Here is a 16,513-nt window from a genome sequence, read left to right as displayed (position 1 = left end):
CTCACACGTGAACTTTTGGGGGAAATCTCACATCCAAACCATAACAGTGTTCAAGAAAGACAGATATGAATCATCATTCTTCTAAACACAGAGTTTTCCCAGTAGAAAGATCTCAGCATATTGTGACAACTGATATACAGATCTTGGGGTCTTCTCTTTGGTCCAGAATGGATAAATCAGATGAAAGGCACTTATATCCCTACACTCCATTATAAAGTTACAGAATTTCAATAATCCTTCTTTTAAGAAAGGGTCCCTTGACAACTGCAGAAGTAATAAATAATGCTTTCTCACAAAATGTTTTATCAGTTGTAATAACATTTCTTCCACCTTTGTGAAGTCATCCACATGTCTTCACACAAAACTTCAGCACACCACGGTGATGGTGTCCAAATACATTTACTTATGCCACCATAACAAAATACTACAGGCTGGGTGACTTAAGCAATAGAAATTGATTTCCGTTATGTGGGTGGAAGTCCAAGATCAAGGTACCAGCAGTGTTGGTACTGTAACACTTAAAAAACAGAGTGCTAACCCAAACTCTTCCTTTATACAGTGAAGGGACCTTCATTCTGAGGTCTCTTCTCTTGGTATGTAGACTGCAGCCATATTACTGCATGCTCATATAACTTATTCTTCCTGTTGTGGGGACAGAAAAAAAGAGAGACACAAAGACAAAAGCAGATTTGTCTGGTGTCTTGTCTGGTAAAGGACACTAATGTTATTGGATCCAGTGCCCCAAATTTATGGTCTTGCTTAGTTTTAATTTCTTTATTAGAGTCTCTATATCCAAATATAACCATCCTTGTGGTTCAGATTTCAATATATGAATTTGGGGAGGATACAGCATTCAGTAATAATGTTTTGCTCCTGATCATCCAAAATTCATGTCCTTCCTGCATACAAAATGCCATTTACTCTATTCTCATAGTCTTCAAAATCTTAACTTATTCTTGTATCAACTCTAAAATTCAAAGTCTCACCCAAATATCACTAAATTCATATACAAGAGGAAAATGAAGGTATGCTTAATCCTGAGGCAAAATTCTTCTGGAACTCTGAAACTGAGAAATCACAGAAACTATGTGCTTCCATAATACAATGGTGTGACATGCATAGGATGGACATTCCCATTCCAAAAACAAAAGAGAAATTAGAAGGAAGAAAAGGGTAATGGGTCTCAAGCAAGTTCAGGGCCTGGCAAAACATATTCCATTGGATCTTAAGGATCAGGAATAATCTTTGGTCTGATACCCCACCTTACAAGCCCACTCAATTGGCATTCCTTTCTTGACCAGCTGAAGTAGTAGTCCCACCTCCAGGGTCTTAGATGGCAGTTCCACCCACTTAGATCTATTAGTCAGAGGTCTTTCCCCAAAGCTCCAGGAAGCAATGGTGTGGCATGTGGACATCAATCAGGAATAAGCCTTTGCTTTGAAGATGTGGAAGAAGTCTCAGTTCTGATAATCCCTAAATCACCTCAGGTCCATTATTTCTTTTTCTTGAGAGAACCATGTTTGCTGCTGGATAGTTCTGTTGTCCTCTCCTGTAGAATCCCAGAAGTGCAGCAACCTTCCTTCTCTTCCATTTTTTTCTGTCTCCTTTATTTCAAACTTATACTGTTTCTGCTCATGTAATTCCACAATCTCTTTTCCAAATGATTGTTCTGCTATGACTTTCTCAGTTTTTATAATTAAGGACAGGCTGACGATCTTCCAAATATTTAAGTATTGTTTCCTTTCTGCTTAACAATTCTTTCTCCAATTCATCTCTCTTCTCTCACATTTTACTGTAGGCAGCCAGGAGAACCCAGGATGCATCTCCAATATTTTGCATTAAATCTTTTCACCAACTATAACACAGTTCTTTGTTACCTTGAACAAGGACCCTACCATTTCCAAAAACCAGCTCCTCATTTCTATTTGAGACGTCACCAGAATGAAATTTGAAATCCATATGTCTACCAACAATGTCTTCATAGCAACATTGGCTTTTTCTAGCATGTATGTCAAAATTCATCTGGCCTCTATCACCTAGTTCCAATGATATGGTCACATTTTAAAGTATTAGTTACTCACATCACAGTGTGAAAATCTATGTTAGTTTGGGTTGCCATAACAAGTCAGAGCAAGTTGGGTAGCTTAAAAAGCAGAAATGTATTTATTTATTTATTTATTTATTTATCTATCTATCTATCTATCTTACAATTCTGGGGTCCAGAAGCCCAAGATTAAGGTAATATCAAGGCTGATTAAATCTGAGGATTCTTCCTTTCTGTGTGTTCATGAGTTCTTTGTGCAATGACAAAAAGATAAGGAGAAAAAAAGAGAGGATAAAAGTCCTCTGTCACCTCTTATAAGGATACTATACCCATCAGATCAGGAGACATTTTTATGACAGCATTTTACCTTAATTACTTCCTTAGAGGTTCTATAATCTCATATAGTCACACTCGGGTTTAGGGTTTCAATATATAAATTTTGGGACGATGCAACATTCAATTCATAATAGCGTTCCACCATAAAATTGCCACTAACTAGATCAAGGATATGAGCTCTGCTCTTCTCCAGAAAAAAGGAACAATGTGCTCTTTGGCAAATGTATGAAGTTTTTACATTCAGTGTGTCACAAATCTTTTATGAACCTTTTCATTAACTTCTGATCTACACAGACCTATGACCAAAGGCAACAGATAGTAAGGGGATGCCTTTCCAGTATCTCTTTTGTCCTCATTTTCTCCAGTTCCTTCTTGCACACCTGCATTATCAGTCAGATTATATAAACTTTTTACCAATCAAGGGGGAATAGATGGGAAACAGCATTGTCTACATACTCTGGTAGTTTGATAATGCTTAGGTTAGTTAAATATAAATTTCCATGTTTTTAGTACACAAAATACTAATTGGGCACATGGCCATTTGGAAGGCACAGAAAATTAAATCTATTCAAGATATTTTGAATTCTTTCTTTATTAATATCCCAATACTAATGTTGGTCCCAAGAGGTGTTCTTTGGGTTTAACTTCATAAGAAAAAAAATAAACTTATTTGTAATCATTTAATAAAGTTACTTAAGTAACTTAAAAAGCATTTATAACTTTTTATGATAAATAACACTATTTTTGTCATAAACCAGCAGACTGCAATTCAGTTGGCATTGCAAAAAACTAGTTGTTCCAGTTGTTCCATTGAGCATTCTTTTTTTTTTTTTTTTGCTGTGCTGTGGATTGAATCCAAGGCTTTGTGCTTGAGAGGCAAGCACTCTACCAACTGAGCTATATCCCCAACTCCAGCCCAAGCATTCTTAATAATACACATTAAAACTTGTTGCTGAAAGACTATGGCACATCTGTGTTAAAATACAAGTCAGAAATAAGAACTACCAAATCAAAAGAGCAGTAGAAGATAGTAACATAGGCTAGGTACACTGACTAGGGTTAAATAGCCATAGTTCAGGATCCATTAGAAACATGCAGATCTAGAATATGTCAGATGACAAATGGCCTGCTTCCATGGTCAAAAGTACAGGGTATCTGAATCATGATAAATAGCTGAGGAAGCTATACATATTCATTGACTTGGTTTGGAATGAAGGGTATTTAGTGATGGAACTAGAGTTTAAGTGGTCAGGGAGGGGTTTGGGGTGGGAAAACTAGAAATGTAGAAAGAAGAAGGAAGAGTATAGTAATGGTATAGAGGGGTACAGATGCCCAGAAAAGGTTTTATTTGGGGTGTTGGTCAAGAAAGACAGTGAAATGTAGCATGGTAGAATTTTCCACTTCTCTGGAGTATTGTCAAACAATCTAGCTACTTGATTTAGCTTCATTCTGAAATAAGGGTTAAGGGATTCTGTGAAGCCAGCTCTGTAGTGGTGTGGAACTCTAAACATGTGAACATGGTGGTGTGTTCGAGCACAGTGGTGAGATACAAGTAAATAAATCCTGTGAACTTGGGAGTACCAGCTGGAACTAGGGGTAGTGGTAGAGGATGGAAAATCAACTCCTTCAAGCTGCTCTCTGTAGTCTTGCACATACAGATAATTCCTTCCTATGATTTATTACCACAGATGGCTAATTTCATCAATTAAGTGTTGACTCTTATTATTGCCAGTGTCAGAGGACATCCTTTTATAGCCCCCTATGTGTATGAGCATCAGGTTGCTTTAAAGCAAAGATGAATTTAATGATCCTTCCCTAAGTTTCTCCTTATCATTATTGCTTACTTGCTAACACTTTGGAGTTTTAATTCTTTTTCTTTTCTTTTAAATTTATCGCTTGATGGAAATAATTGGAAGGTTTGAATATTTTTCAACAGTGGGAGTCTTTATTAGCTTTTAAGTAGATAAAAATATCCTTTCTTCCCCATAGTGCAAAGTGGAATGGGCTATTACTACCATCCCAGTAAATTAAATTACTTTAAAAAAAATAAAAGGAGTGGATTGTGAAAATGTTTAGCCAAAGGAGTTCTCCAGCTGACTGAACATTTATGGGCACTTCTCTACTAAGGCAAGGTAAATTCACCTACAAGCAGCTATTTAGAAAACAAGTATATAATGATAGTTGTTCAATTTACCCAACTGAATTAGCCCAAACTTCAGAAAAAAAAGTAGAGTATATATATAACCGAATTGATGATAACTAAAAAGATGGCAGTATAATCACTGACAAGACTATGTATGGGATCAAGTGAAAAAGCCAAATTGGTGAGACAAAATAAAATCAGTAGTGACGAACTGAACTTATGAAAAAGGATAGTTTAATTGGGAAATCAAAAACACACACATGCACACCATGTTTGTTGGCGTCTGATTAGAAAGTAGTCTGCTTTGTTTTAAGTCAAGCAGTCTCCTGGCAGGAATAGGGAATTAGGTAAATCATAGCTGGTGCTCCCTGCTGGGCTTACATCTTTAAGCCACAGCAACCTAAATTTAACAATAAGCACTGCTGTCAACCTTGGATGCACATTTGAATCACCAGGGATACTTTATAAAAATAGAATAGCCTAGCCATACCCAACAAATTCTGATTTAATTGATGTGAAATAGGGACTAGAAAAAAGTAGTTTTAAGATAACTACAGATGTGTCAAAGTTGCATCCAGGGCTGATAACCACTGCTTGAAGGGCAGTTTTCATGGTTGAAAAAAAATCCCAAATGGCAAATGAAAGGAAGGTGAAGTATTGCATTTCTCTCTGTTTCTGAATTAGGGGTGGCAGGCAGGAATTGATTGTTTTGAGTTTCAGAAGCAGCAGAGAAAGCAGCTGTAGCAGGGTCTTGCCCTTCCACATTGGGGTAGTGGTCAGTCTCTACTGCTCATTATAACTTAGGAATGATTTTCTTTGCAAGAGACTAAGGCTGTTTGGGGTTGAGAGTTGAGGATGATGTCTGAAAAGATCAAGAGTGTGGAATTCATTTTGTACCAGGGCAACTTGTGGATGAACTGGATAGAGCGCTAAGATTTGTAAAGGAGTAACCTCATGGTATACCCCATGGTACATATGCAGTCATGCCTCAATGACTGACCCAGAGTACTGCCTGTGTTCAGAAGCTTTGTGTTTACCAGACTTTCTCTTGGTGATTTCACAGCAACCGTCAGTAATCATCCCATCCCCTTGGTTTTCACATTCCTGCAGTGTGGCATTTTATAGTATAAAATTCTGCTCACGTTTCTCTTCTTATAGGTTTTAAAAAAAAAAAAAAAAAAAAAAAAAAAACTTAAGGTCATGGATAGCTTTGGTAATTCTAATGTCTTTAGCTCTCATGACAATGCCATGCATGTAAGTATTTGTAGATTAAATATGTTTGAGTGTGATCCTAGACCTCCTGTTTAAATTCATAGCTGAGAATGGAAGGGAGACAGTAGAAAGGAAAAAGAAGAGGGAGCAGCTTACAGTTTTTGAGGCATTTCTCTTTGAAATGAAACACAGTCCTCTACCACATACCTCTCATACACTTACACATTCTTTTAGCACATATTTATTGAAGGGTTTTAGGCAGACAATAGCAGACAAGTCAGAAACTGACATCATGGGGCTAACACTGGGGAAAACAGAGAGTAAAGGAGAAAAGACACACATTGTCAAGAATATTCGACATTTTGATAAACGCTGAGCAGAAAATAAACAGGGAATTGAAACAGGATTGACCTATATATGTAAATGGAGTTGGGATGGCATTTTAGGCAAGGTAGTTAGAGAGGGCCTCTCTGAAACATGACATTTAAGTTGAGACTCAAAAGATTAGCATAAACCCACTGAAGAAAAAAAAAAAAAAAAACAAGGAAATCCCATGCAAAGAGAATGGTAAGTACAAAGACCCAGGTGCAGGAATAGGTTTAGTGAGATCGAAAAATAGAAAGGTTTATTTTTAACTTCTCCACAAGAAAAAGTGTGGGTGGGAGGAATCAGTTTATGATTAGATGGCCCCTGAACTTAACCTCTTTTACAAAATCACCAAAGTGCTCTTGGGTCCTGATGAGCCATCATATACTTGAGGGCAGGTTCACTGGCTTAAGAGTGTCCTGTAAGATCTTTGCTAAAAGGTCACCGGGCTTTTATGCTGCCAGAGCACATCTGATTTAAATGACCTGAATGGTGACCTCAGACTCCCACCTGGAGGTTCAAGTCTGACTTCCAAGTACCAAGGTTGTGTGAGTTCCACTCTTTGTATGGGAGCCACTGAGAGCTTTATTCTGGAGAAGAATTGGATCTTCAGTAGAAATCTGTAATGCTAGGAGTGCTTTTCTTTCTGTGTTTCACTGATATGGATCATGTGGTCTAAAACACAGGGAAGCGTAATCATGTTCATCTCACTCTGTCAGTTGTTAAAAAGCGCCAACGTTGATAGTACTTACTCTTCTGTATGTATCTAGAACCTAACACAATGCCTAGCTTACAGATAAATGAACCTTGAGTTAAATGATTAATGCTTTTTTAATGGTTAAAAGCATTGAAAGATTAATTTTGTAACATATAAATCTTCAATGAAATTCAAAGTTCAGTGTACATAAAGTTTTATTGAAACAGTCATGCTTATTCATTCACATTTTGCCTAAGTTTACTTTCACAGCATAAAAGTAGAGTTAAGTAGAGTTAAGTTGTTGTTGCAGAGTTCAGTACTTACAGTAGATACTGAATGGGTCACCAGCCTAAAATACTTAACTGCTGGCTGTTTATAAAAAAAGGTTTTGCCAAGCCCTGTGGTAAATATTTGTCATGTGAATAAATGAATGAACACATAAATACATGAACTATGATGGCAAATTCACTTTGATATAATTACTCCTTAATAGTATAGACCCCATGGCAGAGATCCAGGCATTGACCTAGACCTTTAGACATTTCATAAAAAGTATGAAAGCACTATTATTTATGAATCACTGTTATGCTTTTCTAATATATATTCAATCAGAATAAAAATTTTAATTGCTTTTCCTTAAAGGGCATCTTCTATTTTTATAATTAAACATACATCTCAAGATTTTTTTCCATTGGAAACAGCCAATCTCCCAAGAAGTCCCATTTAAATGGTATTTCATTTCATTCTATCAATTGTGTTAAACCTTCTGGGACTTTCCTCCTTCTGTGTCTATCAATTGGTTTTAAAGTTCTACCCAGGTTATGAAATTTTGTTTTACAAAGATACATGCCTGGAAGAAACTCAATCACCTCCCTTATATGAGAATTTCATTTCAATTTTATGTTTGTTAAATAATTTCTAACTTTAAAACATGTGCCCACTACATTGTTAGATTAGAGTCACAAAGTGAATATGTCTTCAAAGGGAAAATATATCAGTTACATTCTGGTTTGTCAACAGGCACAGTCTTATATAAAACCAATTTATGGCAGATAAACTGTTTAACATGAATCCAAGTAGAATACTATGCAAATTCATATGGAGAATAGAAAAGGCTCCTCTGCACATTGAAGAAAGTGAGAAGGGTCTTGGTTTCAAAGTGTCTCCAATGTTGATAGTACTTCCCTAGCGCAGATATCCCTGCTTTCATTTCCTTTTCCAAATTGCCAGAAGGGACTAAAACAAAATTATCTTAAATTGAATCAATTGCATGTGCTGGTACATTTCGGTTTTGTTTGTTTACTTTTGTATGCATTTAATTTTCCAGGAAGGAATCTAGATCCACATAAGGATCACCATTTTAGGAAAAAACTTGTGTTTTGTGCATCATCCTTTATTACTGAAACTTCTACATTTGTTTTTCCACAGAGGAGAAAAATAATGTGATCTGAAATGTCATCCTCTCCATTTTTATTTAAATACTTTGTAAGCAAACAATGTAGATATGTTTAGATAGGATATTTGCTTCCAATACACTATTGGGAAGATCTTCCTCTTCCTGTTTCAGAGGCCAGGACTATAGCGGGAAAATTTAGAAATTAATACCAGGTAATTAATCCAGCTCATTAGCCCAAAACCTCACTGAATGCTGAGAGGGCTGCTAATGTAATAAGCTTCCCCGTTAATGGAGTCAAAGCTAACTTCAAAGAACAGCTAGTACCTCATTCATTAACTTAATCAACTCTCTCGACACCTCAGAGACAACAGATCCTAGTAGGAGAGCAATAAAGATGTAAGTGGATGTTCTTGTTCTGATATCCCACGACTGACTTGAAAGCTAAAATTTGGACAACCGTGAGTGCACAAATAGTACACATTTTCACCCTTGAATAAAAACAGAACAAGTAAAACAAGTTCTACATAGCAACTTTTGTCAGCACTTAAGTTGAAAATGGTCTGAATAGTCCAGGCAAAGTAAAAAGCCAAATCGATTGTATTTAGCATTGTGCATTTCACATGCTAGAGCTCCCATATACATTTTAGCCCATGAACAAAGTAGAAGTAAATCAGTTATCAATTTGTACTTTATCTGGTTTGTTTTCCTTTGAAGATAGTTTTTAAACCAAGGTCAATAAATGTAATGAATTATTTTTAATTTTTATGATAGTTTTCATATTTATTACTTATGTAATCTTTAAAACAAAATGGAGAAAGAATAAGACTTTTATGGTTCCTTAACTTGACAAATAAGTGACTACCCATAATATATCAAAGAAATGTTTTAGTTGACAAATTTCAATAATAATGCAATTCACATTACTTCTGTTTTTATTTATTCTTAGTAAATCTTGCCCTTTGCTGTAATCTCTTTGATTTATCATCTCTTAAATTCTTGAATCTTTTTGAATCTTTCTTATTTCTTGAGATTCTTTTCTATTATAGCTACTTCTTGAGTCAGGTTTCCATGTGCATCAAGTGTTAAGATGTCAGGAATGGCATAGTACTCTTCTTAAAGAGGTTTCATTCAATATCATTAACTAATTGATTGTGGGGTTGGCCAAGAGAAAACGAAGAGTTATTGGGGAAGGCAAGAAATTTGTGAACAGCAAGAAATAAAATGGAAGAGCCATTCACGGTGGCAAATGTCTATAATCCTAGCAGCTAAGGAGGCTACGGCAGGAGAATTGTGAGTTCAAAGCCAGTCTTAGCAACTTAGCAAGGCCCTGCCTCAAAATTAAAACATAAAAAGAACCATGGATGTGAGTCAGTGGTAAAGTGCCCCTGGGTCCAAAAATAAATAAATAAATAAATAAATAAAGATGGCAGATACAGAGATTTTGTAAATGGAAGTTCTAGTATTCTGGTTTGGGCATTGTCCTTCCTTAGTGTTCTGGTGTGAGTTCTGGAAGTGAGACCTAAGCTCCTCTTCTTTCTGTACCTCTAATATTCTCCTTGATTTTAATTTGCCAGGAAACGCTTCAGTCTTCTTGTCTTTCCTCTCCAGTACAAAAACATCATATGGATGAGGGGTTCATACTTCTGGAAAGGAACTCTCAGCAGCCCAAACCAGCTTTCCCTACAGCCTCATTGAATTATATGATAGTATTTTTTTAAACACTCTCCTCTCTACCTTGTAGAGGTTTCTTTGAGTTCTGACTTAGTGGTGGCAAAAATCAAAAACTAAAAATGAGAAATGCCCTTTAAGTAAAATAACCTTTGTTTATTTGAATGGTAAATTAGAGAGCTAGTACTCAAAGGTCAGGGCTCAAATTTCCATCCAGATATAGAAGAACAGTTACTAACTTTTGAGTTCAAAATAATTTTTCAAAGTAGTGTCATAAAATAAGCTTTCTAACAAACATTTTATACATAATGCCATGCTCTTTTGAAAGTTTTACTTTTAAATGAAAAGAAACTAATACTTAGATTGTTGATGTTGTCCAATTGAAAAGTCTGCATTTAAAAAAAAAATAAGAAGAGTGTTATATGGTAAATGGGATCAAATGATGTAGTATGATAAAATGGTTTGATATTCATCACTTATCTTGGTTGAATACACAAAAGTTAGGAACTGTGATAGTCTTGAGTTCAGTCAGGTGTAGGAAGTTATTTGGTAATCAGGGTATGAAGACATTAGGCATGTTTGATGGAGAAAAATCTGGTGAAGTCTGTGTTTTTGTTACTCAGTGGTGCCTTTGTTCACCCTTCAAATTAGTTATTAAATCCATTCCTGTAGTCTATGAGCCAACTCAGCGTCACTTTTATTCAAATGACTTAAATAATTGAGATTCTATCAGCTTCAATCAAAATTCCTAAAAAAAAAAAAAAAATACCCAAACTTGTTTACATGTACTTATTCCTTTTCCATTCTTGTCACATACTCATTGGAATAAAGTTTAAGTTATATATTCATTTAGCTATTGCCCTTCATTTTTAATCAGTTTTACTTCCAATAAACCAAGTGTCTGTCTTCATTAAGCAATTCAACTGTATTGAATTCTTCATCTGGATTTATATGATGGTACTTTTTAAATGGTCTGAATAGTCAGACACTATCCTTTACTTCTGGAAATTAGAGACCAAATGTCATTTAGGAAATTGAAAATCAACTTTTTATGACTTCAATTGAAAGAACTCATACTGAAATGTGAACAATGTTCATGAAAAGTTAATAAATAAGACTAATGATAGTCCACAGTAATTTAAGAACGATCAGACTCTTAAACTACTTACAACTAATGCTAATACATTTGAGAAAAGAGGTTAACAATGTTGGAATTTCATGCTCATAACAAAACTGAACTTCAAAAGCCTTTGCTCAAATATATCAAGAATCCATTTCATATTTCTCTCACATTTACTATACTCTTTCATTTCTCATTTTAAATATAATCATTATAGATGCAAAATTATGGGATCCAAGTCAATTTGCAGATTTTGAAGGTGTACATGAGTATAATTTCAGTCTTCATCCCAGATTTAAAAATATTCCCTTTTCCTAACTTCTCTCTTTAAATCACTAGCAGTATAAGCCCCAGTATTTGAGAGGAATGTGTCAGTTTTTCACTCCCTTCAGTGCGTTGGAAGGAAAACATATCCTGGCAAAGGGTAAATGATGCTTTCAGAAAACCAGAACACACATGGAGGTTTCCAGCTTCTTAGTGCACAAAGTAGAACTGAAAGTCCTGGATAATGAGCCACTCTCTGACCCTCATGGCCTGTATCTCTCTGAATGAAAACTTAAGACAAAAGACAGGGCACATTTCCAGAAAAGATACTATCAGTGTGGAATAAAAAAAAAAAAAAATGTAGGAACGTGTCTTTTCGGTGTATTTTTTTTTTTTTTTAAAGTCAGGAAGGACTTTCAGGGTCATCTGAAATTTATTATAGAGGTAAATGAGATATCCTTATTATCCCACTTTTCAGAGGATTCACATGAAACTCGAAATTTGAGCTAAAGTGACTTATAATTAGTCATAATTATGGCTCATCCACTTTGCAACCTATTTCAGATATAGTTATAAAATATGCCTCTGTAGATGTTTAAATGTGATTCATATTAAAGTGCTCATTTACTTCAGATAAGTGAATGACAGAATTTCAATATAATATAATATATTCTCTCAATGTGATTCTTTAATTCTGTGGCCCATACCCATTGTCTGTAAGTAAAGTGTAGCTGCCAAGGCAGCCAATGTGTAATCAAGTGTGGGAATTAGGACATCTTTAAATAGTGGTGTTCTGCTGAGCAATCGGGTGGAGCCCATCAGAGAACTTATGGAGCACTGGGACCCTTTGGAAAAGCTCTGAGAACACACTTACAAAAATACCAAAACTGCATTCAGGGAAGCTTAAGGATACTTTATTTTGACTACTGGAAAGGAAACAATGATACACAGAGGGACCCAGGTGGTTAATGTACTGTACATTATTACTATAAAGTACAAGACCTCAGTCTCTCAGCTGCTCAGAAACCACAAATTCCGTTGATTACAAATGCCCTACAGAATAGACTTTTAGAATAAATGAACAAACATTGTGCTATCTTTTCAAAGCTTGCCATTTCACTTGGTTTTTGAATTTTTGCCATTGGTCAGTTTTGCAGAAGGCAACTTTATAATGGCTTCTGGTCTTGCAAGAGGTTCTAAGCCTGTCTAAAATACAATAAAGAAAATGGAATGAACCCTTGTATATTGCAAAAATAAAATCAACAAAACCAGTCCAACTGTTATAGTAAAATAAATTTCAGGATTATATAATATTCAGAAATTATATAATATATGACCCTAAAACTCTGTAATTAATGCAGCTCCCTTGACAGTTGAGTCAACTTAATTTGAAGACAAATAGGATTTCTTAGCTATGAAATTGTTAATTCTCATTTGAAATTTGATGTTGTTCAGCTATGAGCTACTGTTGCACAGAAGAGTCTAGAAGACTCTGAATTCCTGTCATATTCACTCCTAATACATGTTTGTGATTCAAGTATGTGTTCATTGAAATGACTGGAGAAAGACTGTTTGCAGTGTTACAAGACCTTGATAGAAGCATGAGTCAGACTCAATGTTAATTTTTTTTTTTTTTTAGTAATTTGGCTAATTTGGATAAAATTAGTATTCCTTTAAGAGAAATTGTGGAACAAATGTCTAACACCTGGTGAATATTTGTGTCATTTGGAAATGATGTGTTGAATTTTTTATGTTTTCAAGCTATACCTCGCTGCCTGTTAATAACAAAAAAAAAAAAAGAGTGGATTATGTTACTCTTAGGTAGGTCTTCTTCAAAATATTTATCCTGTCTAGAATGCCAGAACAAGGTCTCTGCTTCCAATGCTGTGCTTTGTCAGAGTTGTGGTGACCTATGACACCACATTGGGCATATCTCTTCCTATCTGACACACTTCAAAAATCCTATGAGATTTCCCAAGATAGAACTTGCTGACAAACATTTCATGTCTGAACCTGTACAGATACATAGAGGAAGGTCTAATTAAATAAGAAATAATAATATCAAAATCATAGATTTGTGGTCAGGTAGTTTAGACCTAACTTTATATTTACTATCTAGTAATTTAGACCTGTTACCTTAAAATCTGTTCTCTGATCTTGCTGTCAGCACAAAAATAAATGTCTAAAGTCTACAATATCTCTATGTCAATCACAATTAACCTAGCATGTATTTTTTTCAAAACCTCCTTTTTTTGAGAATGGATTTGTATATTCAAGATTATATCAACCATATGATGAGGAATTCTATATTATTTCTGATTTATTACTATTTCTTAAACCTTGCTTAAAATAATGTTTGCTTTCCTTAGAAGTTAATGTGCCTCATCACAAAAATAAACTATATCTATCTATCTATATGTATAATTTCCCACCTCATCATAAAAAATATTGAATTATATACATTAAGAAGGAATAATAAGAGCAGGGTGGGAATTTATCTGAGTTATTGCAATGACTTAAACTGTAATCTGAATATGTGATTTGAACAAGTATTCTTCAGAAACATCTTTAACTGTGATCTCCAGATTTTAAAAATGCACAATGTGACTAGTACACACACAAATTTGCATTCATGTAAATGTGAAGCTCTAATGGAACAATATACCCTTACTTTATTCTGATACTTTCTGCTCTAGTTAAACAACATAGTCCAGTTAGGAACCATATCGGTTATTTTAACAAATAAGTTTAATTAAGGGCTAACATTATATACAGAGTTATTAACTAATGAAAAGACTAGCATACTGCTAACGTATCACAGAGACAAGTTCAGGAAATAGCCAGCACTCCTTCCTCATGTTGAAAGAACAAAAGGAAAATGTTGAAGCCACTAAACTTAAAAGTTTGGAGAAGGGGCTATGAGGAGATGACCCTCGGACTTCTCTAGTTTTGGTATCTGGTGTGTATGATGGGGTGGAGCAGGAGGGGTGTTATGTATAATAAGACCAAATGTTCATATGCTGCAAATATTGGTAAGACTGAAAACAGGCATCACCTGCTACTATGGGAAAGAACTGAAACAGACAAAATGGAAGTAGTATTGTTGGATGAATCCCTGCAGAAGGAAGAGAGACAGCCTACACTGAGAGCAGTTACTCTCTTTCTTTTAAGCCTTGCCATTCTTAAAACAGGTAAAAGGGATGCAGTCTACAAAGTTCCAACTCCAGGATCATAAAGCCCATGACAAAAGTGGAACTGGAGCTGAGAGACAGGAGTTTAAAATCTGCCACAACTTCTAACTTCACAGGGCAGTGATGCATTTGCACTTCTACCATCTTTGGATCCTTAATCAACAGTGTCAGAATCTAACAGGTTATGACAACTGTTCTAGAAGGAGATTAAGAATTGAGCAATCATCAAATTTCCTTTTTCTAACACTGGAATACATTTTTCTTTATCAGAAATTTGTGGTTTAATAAAAAACTGCAGAGCAAATCAAATCAAAAGTACTATAATATTTTCAGGTTCTCCTATTAAAGGAGTTTCTGTAGACCATCTTTGTATTTATTACATTATCAGTAGACACACATTTAGCTTCTCGGCTTGAACATAAATAATAACATTACATGTTATGAACACAAAGATATGTCTTCTTCCATGATCCCAGAGTTCCTTGGAATAATATTTTAAGTAATGAATTATTAGAAATAATTTATGGGATTATCACTTAAGTTTAATTAAAAGTTATACATTCCCATTATAAAGATTTGAAATACAGGAAAAAAGTACAAATGAAAATAAAACATATTTATAATACATATGTAAGTAAAATATGTACAGAAAAAGAACCATACTGTACATTCTTTTGCACCTTAATTTCACTGTATTTAATGTCTTGCCATATTAAAACACAAATATCCTCCCCATATTTGTAATGTTTGCTTGTCTGCATTTGAATGCACAGAAGTACATAATGTTTAAAATTCCCTGTTGATGGACATTTAGGTTGTTTCTGACCTTCTGTAATGGGGATATGGCAATGGCTACCATGCTAGATGATAGTGCATTGTACATTTTTTGTACATTGTTGTATATGCAAAGCATATATAAATTATGCTAAATGAAAGAAATTGTTTCTTTCCTAAATAATGTTTATTAGTAGTTCCATCCATACTTGATGACTTGAAACAGCAAGGAGAACAAAAACATAATCTTCAGAGTATTGTCTTACCTTTCTGAAGCATTCTTGTGATCAACCGGTCTTTCCATCTCTCACACACAGATTCCACACCACGTGAAGCCCTTGCCCTACTACAGCTATGACCAGCCAGTGATTGGGTACTGCCAGGCTCACCAGCCGCTGCACGTCAACAAGGGCTACGAGACAGTGTCTCCAGAGCAGGACGAAAGCCCCAGCCTGGAGCTCGGGCGAGACCACAGCTTCATCGCCACCATCGCCAGGTCGGCTGCACCTGCCATTTACCTGGAGAGAATAACAAACTAGAGCTGAAGCCAACTCCTCATGGGGGACATCGCCGGGGGGAGGGAGGGCTTTCATCCTAAAGGAGAACGGGTGTCCAAACCCGCTCAATCAAGCAAGCTCATCGTTCCTGTTAAAAAAAAACAAAAAACAAAAAACCATAAATGGCATAGAGAAAAGAAAAACCAAAACTGCTTACAGAAGGCAGCGGATGCACCTGCAGCATAACCGGGAGAACTACCAAACTTTCTTTGCTTTAAAATATAAAACAAACAAAAATGCTCCCGGATGTAAATAGTCCAGAGTGTCAAGTTCTTATAAAAATAGATTTCACCCTAGCTATCTATAGGTTTGTTTGTATATTTGATTTTTCTACACTGCATGGTTCCTGGGTTGGAGAACCACAGGGGGCAGGTAAATGGTGGGTGGGAAGTTGGGGAAAGAATATGGTTTTCCTTGTTAGTTGTGTGTAGCGCTCACAGACTTTATTTCAATTGCTTTCTTTTTATTTTTCCTTTAAAAATACTATGTTCTTGTTTGGTTGATTTAATTTTTTTTCCTGGTCAAGTGATTCTGTTTTTGATTCTAAACATGGGCATTAACGCTTATGTTGTACCAAAAGAAAATTTGCTTTACCATAGACTACAAATAAAGTTGGCCACAAAGTTTGATAAAACTACTGGAATGAAAATTCAATAAATCTAAGTGAATGTTCCTTCAAGACACACATTGTACACAATATTAGGAGTTTTTGTTTTGTTTTGTTTTGTTTTGTTTTCCCATTGGC

General features: G+C 35.3%; 1 protein-coding gene across 3 annotated transcripts in view; it reads left to right on the top strand.

Annotated features, from left to right (window-relative positions):
* The window catches only part of Lrrtm4 (leucine rich repeat transmembrane neuronal 4), a 745,157-nt gene extending 729,407 nt beyond the window's left edge, over positions 1-15,750 (top strand). For all 3 annotated transcript variants that reach the window (XM_047523584.1, XM_047523586.1, XM_047523585.1), the window contains one exon: positions 15,529-15,750. In XM_047523584.1, the coding sequence (XP_047379540.1) occupies positions 15,529-15,750 (222 nt within the window). The remainder of the gene's footprint in view (positions 1-15,528) is intronic.
* The last annotated feature ends 763 nt before the right edge of the window (positions 15,751-16,513 follow it).

Source organism: Sciurus carolinensis, chromosome 13 (assembly GCF_902686445.1).
Source record: "Sciurus carolinensis chromosome 13, mSciCar1.2, whole genome shotgun sequence".
In the NCBI taxonomy this organism is placed as follows: Eukaryota; Metazoa; Chordata; class Mammalia; order Rodentia; family Sciuridae; genus Sciurus; species Sciurus carolinensis.
The sequence above is the reverse complement of the archived record's forward strand: the minus strand, read 5'-3'. Positions and strand labels throughout refer to the sequence as shown.